Source organism: Branchiostoma floridae, chromosome 12 (assembly GCF_000003815.2).
Source record: "Branchiostoma floridae strain S238N-H82 chromosome 12, Bfl_VNyyK, whole genome shotgun sequence".
Classification (NCBI taxonomy): domain Eukaryota; kingdom Metazoa; phylum Chordata; class Leptocardii; order Amphioxiformes; family Branchiostomatidae; genus Branchiostoma; species Branchiostoma floridae.
The window spans coordinates 11534726-11545300 of record NC_049990.1 but is presented as its reverse complement, the minus strand read 5'-3'; the positions used below and the strand labels follow the sequence as shown (position 1 = coordinate 11545300).

The 10575-nt window shown below is 40.3% G+C and overlaps 1 protein-coding gene across 1 annotated transcript in view; it reads right to left on the bottom strand.

Moving 5' to 3' along the window:
• The window catches only part of LOC118426979 (atrial natriuretic peptide receptor 1-like), a 17920-nt gene that overhangs the window by 1666 nt on the left and 5679 nt on the right, over window positions 1–10575 (bottom strand). The window contains exons 7-19 of the mRNA XM_035836613.1: window positions 10453–10531; window positions 9178–9283; window positions 8402–8563; window positions 7647–7724; window positions 6584–6688; window positions 5266–5337; window positions 4455–4623; window positions 3925–4077; window positions 2892–3066; window positions 2295–2435; window positions 1314–1437; window positions 964–1032; window positions 162–336 (exon numbers count right to left, since the gene is read on the bottom strand). Coding sequence (XP_035692506.1) covers window positions 162–336; window positions 964–1032; window positions 1314–1437; window positions 2295–2435; window positions 2892–3066; window positions 3925–4077; window positions 4455–4623; window positions 5266–5337; window positions 6584–6688; window positions 7647–7724; window positions 8402–8563; window positions 9178–9283; window positions 10453–10531 — 1608 coding nt within the window. The remainder of the gene's footprint in view (window positions 1–161; window positions 337–963; window positions 1033–1313; window positions 1438–2294; window positions 2436–2891; window positions 3067–3924; window positions 4078–4454; window positions 4624–5265; window positions 5338–6583; window positions 6689–7646; window positions 7725–8401; window positions 8564–9177; window positions 9284–10452; window positions 10532–10575) is intronic.

Here is a 10575-nt window from a genome sequence, read left to right as displayed (position 1 = left end):
GTCTAAATGAATTATGATAATAACGTTAACGACCCGCTTTCCTTCGGTGTTATAACGGTGTATCCGCTACGCGGACTCGGTTGTTCATTCGGTGGTTATAGGAAACCGTATAGACCTCAGGGCAGGTCATAACCGTATATTAGTATTTAATAAAAACGAACCTGTATGGAAGCCACAGCGCAGCTGGAGCTGTTTCTGTGGAAGATGACGTATGGTGAAGTTTTTGAGGCAGGAGAGAAGTTCCAGCGCCATGGTGGCGATCTCGCTGACGTGGCGGTTCCCGTTCAGCTCAGGCAGCCCAGAGGCCACCATGTAGGCGTCACCGATAGTCTCAACCTGAAACAACAGCCATGGAGCGTAAAGGCACATTCCGTACATTACTCATCAAAAGAGGTGCCTGGAGCGAAAAAAGTAAACTCAATATATACAACTGAACAATATTTTAGAAAAAAAAACGGACTTTTGAATTGAATTGAAATAATGCCGTATCATTCACAAACGTACTGCCGGCAATGGGTCGTTCTAAGTTTATATCTCTTTCATATTGCACCTCTAGCATCCTAGTCTTAAGTGAATTAACCTAAATCATCCTAGTCTTAAGTTTATTACAAACATAGGGAAATATTATATTTAGTAATCTCTGCATACCCATGTCTAACCGGTTAACATGAATAGTGTGCATAATGCAACTGTTTACGAGATGATATATGTGCATGACTTGATTTCGTTGTATGATATCTTCTTCTTCTTTATTCTTTATTTCAGGTTAAAACCCATAGGTACACAAAAGATACATACATATAATATAATTATACATATCGTTTAGATGGTATTTCTACATTGTATATGAATGTAAACTTCCAGTATTTGTGACTACATTGGATTAATTTACTCCCTTAATCAATCTCTTTAAATAAAATATACTTATTATCTGGACATACTCAACCTCAGTCCTTGCCTTACCTTATAAACATCATACTTCTCGATGACGCCGTCAAACAGTGTGTACAGGTCATTCAGAAAGTCGACAACCTTTTGAAGAAAATAAGAATGTTCATACCATAAGTTTGGTATCGATCAACATGCACCCCTTTGACTTTATCATATCTTAAAATATCAGCAAATATAAGCTTCGTCAGTTGATCTGTGATGACTTTACTGTTCTTGTGTTTAGCATTAAGTTTTATGCTTGTTCCCTTTCGAATTTCTTTTTGGCTATAATTACTACATTTCATATAGGTTTCCTAAATCCAGAAATTAGAGAAAAGTAACTGAATTCTAGTCTACTTTCTTGATGACAGAGGAACCCCTACCTGAAGCGGCGAGCTTGCAGCTGCCAGTTTGGTGAACCCCACGATGTCGCTGAAGTACACGGTCACGGACTCGAAGGTCTGGGGTGCGATGGTTTCACCGACCTTCAGTTTGTTGGCCACAAAACTGTTGATAGGAAGATGATCGTATCTGATTATTGTTGAATGAAGCGTCAATCATATCAACATCATAGTCGGTCCCTTTAAGATAATTCTCATTGATTAAATGAATACTATTTTCAGAGAAATAAGCAAACAAAATATTCAACTCACAGTTCCTTTAGTATCATACAATATGTACGTTTCATCCTGCTGAGTATATCATGTCCATCTCCATGTTATGTACGAGAAACTGCATAAACTATACTGTGGCTTCATCTATTCAGGAGTCAAAACAATAACGTTTTTTATGGTAAATCATAAAACACAAATTCTTATAAAATGGATACAGATATAACGCAACAAATGATCTGTTTCTCTGTTACAATGGTGGTTCAATTGGTCTCCTTGGTAGTGTTTAGGATCCTTACAATGGTAGCATTCAGTAACGTTTGCAATTGCTTGGAGGAAATTTGAAATCATAGGACGTAATCTTTTTCAAAATGGATACAGATAACGTAACAAGTGGTGTCTTTTTCTGTTACGAAGATGATTCAATTGGTCTTGATAGTGTTTAGGATCCTTACCTTGGTATAATTTGGTAGCATTTGCAATTGTTTATGAAAAGTCATAAAACGTAATTTTTTATCACAATGAATACAGATAACGTAACAAAAGATCTCCTTCTCTGTTACAAAGGTGGTTTAACTTGTCTTGTTAGTAGTGTTTAAGATCCTTACCTTGGTGTCATTTGGTAGCGTTTGCAATTGTTTATAAAAAGCTAGTCATAAAACGTAAATTTTTATCACAATGAATACATATAACGTAACAAAAGATCTCTTTCTCTTTTTTATTTGCCTTGTTGATAGTGTTTAGGATCCTTACATCGGTATCATTCGGTAGAGCAGCTCGTCTGTCTTCCTCTTCTCTTCGTCCAGTTGCTGTGTTCGCTCCTGGACCAGCTCCTCCAGGTTAGAGGCGTACTTCTCCATCATAGAGAACATGTTATCCACCACAGTCATCAACCTGGTAGCATACATAGCAAATAGTTTTCAAAGAATAGTGGTCTCATCTTATATACAAGCATGAGACAGAAGGTATTAGTTTAAAATAATCATCTTCAATCACTTGTTATATGTGTGAATAAAGTATAGGATTAAAAATTCTGCCCTGTGCCTTCAAGTTGTTGAATTCTCAATCAAAGTTCTAGTGACACTACTTTTTGTTTTCGTTTTTTCGTTTGTATGTTAGATTATACACACAAGCGCATTCAAACACACATACATTATAGCATATATACATATATGTATAGAGAGAGACAGACAGACAGACAGAGAGAAACAGAGATGGAAGCACAGGCTGTCGTATTGTTGTTGTAAATGTGGCTAATTATTTAGTGGGCAGTCACTGCTTAAGAGTATGGTAAGTCTAACAGTTCAAGTATCTACTGGTTATGCGAATATGGCCATAAACAAAACTAACTTTCCGCCGTTCATCTTTTTGAGCCATGAGATGATGGACTGAAAGCTTGGCCGGCGGTCGGGCAGCTCCGCCCAGCAGGACTCCATCAGGCGGTGCATCTCGTGCAGACAGCTGTCCTGCGGCACGACGGGACGGTACACGGGCTCCTGGCCGAACTTCACAGCTTGTATAATGCCTGGAGTTGAAACAGCAGCGAAAATTTGCTCACTAATGTCACAATGTCGGTGAAATGTCAAGAAATCCCTTTTTTGATTGTTAGTCATTCAATATGGAGATCAGGTTTTAATTATGTGTGTCCATTGATTACTTCCAGTTGGACTAAGCATACGGTGAACGTGACTAGTAGGAATATATACACAACTGGGAAAATACAAACTAATAGACCAAAAGCAACACCTCTCCTGAAATAGTAGCCTCATCCATTGACCCCATGACCTGTACTGCCGTGTCCGATTCAATATAACGACTATAGTTGTATCACCTATGAACTATCCGCACAACTCTTCATTGATAACTGGCACAATATTAATATATTCTATAATAAATGAATGTCCCGTCGGTGATAAGCAACGTAAACTGGCCCTCAATCTGGATATCATGTTAGCTCTTTTAGCGTAAGCTTCGAAGAGTCTACTTCAGTTAATACAAATGAAACCCTTTGATACAAATTAATTTAAATTCAATATTTTTTTCAAAGCTTTCTTTCTCTCATGATGACAACTAACTTGCTCTTGGAACATGCCACGAGAAAGAACACCAACGTTAGCACTGCTGGTTAACATTCATCTTCATTGCTTAACATAGAAAATATGTTTCATTCTTTCATTTGCTGTAGACACATAAGTTATGCTCATCATCATCGTCGCGGGCTACTTGCCCGGACCAGGTCCTCCTCTTCCAAACGTCTCTGTCCCCCATAGCGTTCTTTAACCCCTCAATCCGCAACCCCACATCACGAGCAAGCTGGTATATGTATGTTAGTCGAGGTCGCCCATCATGTGCATAATAGGTAATGTTATGAGAGTTATTTTACCTTTCGGATCCAGGACAGACTGTGCGCTGTAGGGGCCGCTCCGGAGCGCGATCTCCGCCAGGATGATCCCAAAGCCGTAGACGTCGCCTTTCTGCGAACCGTAGTTTCCATTGGCGGCACAGCGTAACAGCTCTGGGGCAGTCCAGAACATGTCTGGGGCGGTGTGATAAAATGTGTAATCTCAATAAATATAGATATGCATGTAGATATGTATGTTTGTATGTATGTATGTATGTATGTATGTATGTATGGATGGATGGATGGATGGATGGATGGATGGATGGATGGATGGATGGACGGACGGACGGATGGATGGATGGATGGAGGGACGGACGGACGGACGGATGGATGGATGATTGGATGGATGGATGGATGGATGGATGGATGGATGGATGGATGGATGGATGGATGGATGGATGGATGGATGGATGGATGGATGGATGGATGAAGGGAGATGAAAACATCAATTAGTGACGTCTAGATCTAGTGAAAGATTGTTCCTGTAGATAAACAAAAATCACATTGCATACCAGTGTAGCGAGCGTGTTCTGACTCCCAAACCGCGTCATCCTGGTCACACTTGAAGTCGCCCATGCCGTAGTCTGTCACCTTGACCACCCAGCGACTGTCCACCACGCAGTTCGAGGACTTCAGTCTGCCATGGGAAGCGATGACCGTCCCGTGCAGGAAGGCCATCCCCTTAACCAATACATACAAGCATTGCATCAAGGTAACACGTATTTTAAGTATCTTTATACATGTATAATACACAAAAATAAATCCAAGGGCATTTTTTTTCTTTCACACGTATTCATACAAAAGAAGCACAGTGTACAGAAAAATGCCCCCCCCCCAAAAAAAAAGATGTGGGTATGAATATAAAACAATTAATTCAATGTACACATTAAAACAAGATGTATAGCGTAAAAGTAAACGTAAATAAGACAAGGTACATACGATCAATTACATAAGTCTACCTATCCAATTGATAAAGGTGTGAACAATTTCGATCGAGAATGTTAGTTTTTTAAGTGTGCAAAGAACATAGCATTGCCATTGGGTTGTTACAGTATACACAGAGATAAAGACAGTATATAACAGTATTGGATCCAAGAAAGTGACAAACGGCATACTTACGTGAATCTCCCTTTGTACCTGTCGATATAATCAGTGCACATTGCTAATTTACAACATGGATGGATCCCAAAAAGTGCCTGGTTTCCAGTCGTGTTCAGCCTTCGAAACAAAGTATTGTCATCAAAGATCGAGACGTAGGCCGAACACGACTGGATCACAGGCTACCCCAAAAGGAGTTCCATCACTGGTCTGATAACCCCTCACCTTAGCAATGTCGACAGCAATGGACATCTTGAAGGATTGGTCAAGATTTATGCTGTCATTTTCCAGGAGATCCTGGATGTAGAAACACGGTGAATCGTGACGGCAATGGGATGGGGAGGGGGGCATGATGTCAGAGGGGGTAGCTATTTTCCTCTACATCTCCTTGCAGATGTTCTATGCAGTAAAGCGGCCATTTGTCTTCAGCTCTTTTGCATTCAAAGTTATGGTATGAAAGACCCGGCCCGGTTCTCCAAGATCACTTCAGTGTCACTGACGAAAGATAGTGGATGCTATCTGAAACGTCTTATCGTTTCCTAAATCATATCCAGTTGATTCAATAACTGCTTTTTGGCATATCTTATTACCTGGATCATGCTGGATGTCTACTCGATCGACGTAAAGCGGCAATTAGCCTGAAGTCATTTCAAGCATTGTCACCGTTGTAAATTGCAAGCTTTCAAGCTCACACATATTCCCTCTCTGCCATATGCTTTCTTCTATCAGACTGGGGAAGGCTTAATATGTGTTGTCATGATCATAAAGAGACCTAGAATAATTTTTACAGATTTGCAAAGCACAGAATTAATGATTTGATGACACCGTGTGGAATGGATTTGACCTTTATTTGGCCTTTGGGGAAAATAGCTACTCCATGACATTGTAATCACCACCAATATGAACGAACACAATACTGGTGCACCATGCAAGATTACGTTACCTTGGCGATATCCATAGCGAACGACATCTTAAAATTGTTGTCGATCTGTATGCTATCGTTCTCAAGGACGTCCTGCGGTGAAGTAACGTGATATAGTTTGTTTGATATACATATAATCATATGTATATATATAGAGAGAGATATAGATACTAGATAGATACATAGATTATACTGGACTGTGTGAAGATGACAAGTGACAGTGAGTATCAGGTATATTTGGCCAATGCTCCTTCTTCAAGATCAGCAGTGTAGGTCGTTCCCAATCAATGTCGAACGGTGCTTTTAATATTACTTACAAAAAACGAATTATTCATATTTTGTCTTATTCATCCTTAAGATCGACATTACGTTTTAATAAAGACAAACTTTTCCATACTAATAATAGGGTATTAGTACTACCTATAGGTTCTCAATTCCTGAAACAGATCCGTGTTTATTTTGTTATTTATCTAAGTTTTATGTTACACTGTATGGCTATTTGTACGTGTATATCAAGTAGAGAACAATCTGCCATACATTATACATTAAGTGTAATGACATATAGCAGTATTGACAACTACATAAACTACGTATCTATGAATATCTGATTCTCTGACTGACCTGTAGACTTCCCTTGGAGCAGAAGGCAGTGATGAGGTAGATTCTGGGTGGGTAGATGCAAGCGCCTACGAAGATGTTGACATTTTCATGGAGCAGGTCCCTCATCTGAAAAAAAAAACAATTTTGCAATTTCCAATGCAAAACATGACACGTCCTGTCACTACAGCGAAAGCAACCAGCATAAGGAGTTAACTTAAATGCGAAATGCAAACTCAAACTCAGGACAAAATCTCCCCGCCTCTTCCAGGCCGCAAGACTGGGACTGCCATGTCTGATTAACGGCTGGTTCTACCACTGAACTGAACTGTACTCCCTGCCGTTTTGGGATTCTACGGAGCAAGTTTAAACACTCCGGTATTTACCATGCCCGTAGCCAGGGGGGTTCGGGGGGTTCGCTTTTTCACGCTCGAAGGTCCACTTTTTTATGTCCAAGATGTTTTTCGAAGGCATGACTGATTTCCATTTTTCACTGATGGACATTTCATTCAATCTTAGTAAGCCTTTAAAAATATGCTCCAGAAAGTGCAGAAAATGGCTTTTCAGAGAATCCAGATTTCAAAATTTCCCCGACCTCCATTGCGACACCTCGCGCCTTCGGTGTCGGACATGGTAATAAATAGGTCGGGGAAGTTGGCCTCAAAGACTTATGCCAACGGCCTTGCGTATTTTAATAGAAATTCCATTAAACTTAGCCTGCGAATTTTGCCCGTAAAAATGGAGGAAATGGCATTTCAGAGGGTCAGATTTCAATTTTTGTGGGGGAGCATGCCCCCGGAGCCCCCTAGGCAGCTCACGCCTGCGGCGCTCGATGGTCCCACAAGTATTAAAAAGAACCCCCCCCCCCGACACACACACACCAAAACCTTGGCTACGGGCATGTTTACTGAGTACGGCTGACCTTCGCGATAAGTGTGACCTTGGTGCATGTGGCCATCGTCCCATCAACTTCATGTCACTCTTCTGACAGTACTGGTGCATTCAAATAACTACAGACACAGAGCAACACAGACAGGCGTCCAAAGATGATAAAGACTCTACACCCGGAGTCGATAAAATGCTTTACCTGTTTGAACTCCGTCAGGTGTTTTCGTGTGATCACCAGCTTCTCCCTTTCTATCTTCTTCATGGCCACAATGTTACCCTGAAACATTAGCCCGTAGATACTATGTTGCAATAAGGATATTGTCAAAATGTATACAGTTTGTGTAATAGCATAATGTGATAATGCCTTCCATGTTTAAAACAACATGCTGTATTCAACATAACGTTACAACATGACATGACATCTGTCAAAAAGCAAAATGATACATGGTAGTCATTGTTTATTCATAATAACGACACAAAGCTTCGCACAATACTGATATAAGGCGTTGTAGCCGTCGGAACAATGTATATACTACATGTCATTGAAGAAGGTTAAAAAAAATCAATGATAACAATATTCCTAGACAATTAAATCCGTACACCTGGATAGCATTCGGAGATTAATACTTCCAAGTGTTTCCAGTAGTATCCAGTACATACTGTGCTAGTCCTGCCAGTTCATTCCAGTGTGTGTGATGTGTGCCATTCGTAGCGTCCAGAATTATATCCAGTTGTAGAGATTAAATTGTATACGACAGATAATATCCATGCAAATCCTACGGTGCCATACGATAGTATCAAAGCTAGCCAAGGAGTATAGTCGGCCAAATGTAGTCAGACGGGCACCGGTTGCATACGCACTTCTAGGCCGGCTTCACTCCTCCTCAGATATACTACTAGAATCTGCTTGGAGGTTATAGGACAGATACAACATGTATGTGGTTGTTTCTTGACCTTGTATTTCCCGATGATAGTTTTTCCACTTTTGATGGTGTGGAATATGTTCTCAGTGGTGGTGCCGCTGCCACTAGACGTGTGAGTTTGGCCACCAATGCTCTTAGTCATATTCTTACTTCCAGTGACTTGGGAACCTTGACTGCTTGCCCGTGCACTGCCCTGAAATAAGAAGACTTTCAACGTGCAAGAAAAGTAAGAGACATCACTGACATCGGTATCTATCAACCATCCCTCAACAGTGACGAGGGCTGCTACAAACTATCTGCAACTTATGCTTGGCAAAGACTGGAGCTGGACAGTTGAAAACTTGGGCAAGTCAAATTGTTTTGTTAGAAATTACAGTACAAACACATACGTTAAACAATGGTGCCCAGCGAATAACAACAAGTGTCATTTGAAGGCACATGTCTCTTTAGTACAACTGCCTTAAAGGTAACCCAAGCAATATTAGCCCGAGTCAGGGTTGCAGAACTTCAATTATCAAAGTTAATTATAAGATAAAGCAACTCTATTCCATACCAACATTCAAGGAGCCAAAATTCGATGCCCCAAAGGCACAAGGACGCTAGTTCAAGGCCTAATTTTTGTGAGTTTCAATTTTAGGGAATCCTAGTGCGGCTTGTTTCTGCGCCTTTTTAACCACTCAAAGTATGAAATAATGCATGTAAATGTGGGAATACAATGCAGTAGATATCAATTTCATACAGATTGCCTTATCCAGATTATTTCCACTTTTATTTCTATAACATTGCTTAGGCTGCCTTTAATCATACCTGAGATACAGAGGAATGACCAACGGGATGTTCAGGCATGACGATGTCGGCGTAATCGACTATCCAAAGACTCTGGTCAGTCAAATTCCGCTCGAGCATACACTTCCTGAGATTTGGGAGACACGAACCACAGCGGTGTTGCCAAGAAAACATGCATGGGTGTTCATGACTTGGTGGGGAGGGGGGCAGGTACTCACAACAAGCGCATTAGTATGCTGCAGATCACCTTCCAAGCCACATATGAATTGCATTTCAAAAATGTCTATATCTTCTATTTTCTTAATCTTTTTAAACCGTTATTTACCCTTGAGTAACGCAATACGATCCCTTTGGCCTTAACCGGTTTTGAAGGGTTCAAAGGTATCGTAGTGAATAGTATTGTTTCCTGCATAGGGCTAGGACTTGAGCAGAATACTGTTCTGATAAATTTGCATACATAGTCATACTCTTATTGTATTGTAGCAAATATATTCGAGTAAAACAAATGACATTCTGTGATATTTATCTGAAACAACTTTTGTAGTGAAATGTGACAATTCATAAAAAGTTTCTAAATAGTAAAAGTAAATTTAGTCATTTTTTTCTTTTATTTTTTTTTTTCATTTTATAGAAATCGTAGATAAGTGAAAAGAAAAACTGTACACTTTGACGCCGAGAAGCTTGTTTCAGTGACTGCAACATACTGGAGAGCGTGTTGTCTTATTCTGGGTTACCGGTTCTACGTTACCTCAACGTCCGTTTGGGTCGACCCGTGGCCGTGTGTTTCGATGACAATGTCACTATAATCGATCATCCACAGGCTGCGATCGTTAAGGTCAGCTTCATATTTACAGCTCCTGGTCGTGTCAAAAGCGACGCAAGAAAATACCGTGAGCAGAAAAGGTTGACACTGTAGCACCCAAACCCGTGAATAATTTCATCATCTAGGAGCGCCCCCTAGCTGCAGTGATGAAGGTAACAGACGGTCACAGAAACGTTGGCTGTTTATAGATGTTAGTTGTGAATAAAGAAAGTCGTAATTCAGTTTAGCCAACAAATCAATGAAGAAATATGTCACACCTGTAACCAAATCGTTATTGACTTTTGGAAGAAGCACGTAATTGACAACGTGTTTCATCAACAATGGTGCTGCTGACTGGAGTGGACACATTTTAAATTTTAAAATCCTTCAAGAAAACTCACCACTGCATATACTGATAAAATACATACACATCCAACAATATCATTTCAAACTGTAGTTCGGTGCTCTCGGGGAGTATAGCACTATGCACATACCTGTACCAGAAGAATATGACTGTTGTGGCCAGGGCGATAAATACTACGGCAGAACCAACTGCGCCCAAAGCAATCTGATCTGAAAAATTGAAACAAACGTAACGTAACAAAGAACGACACTTA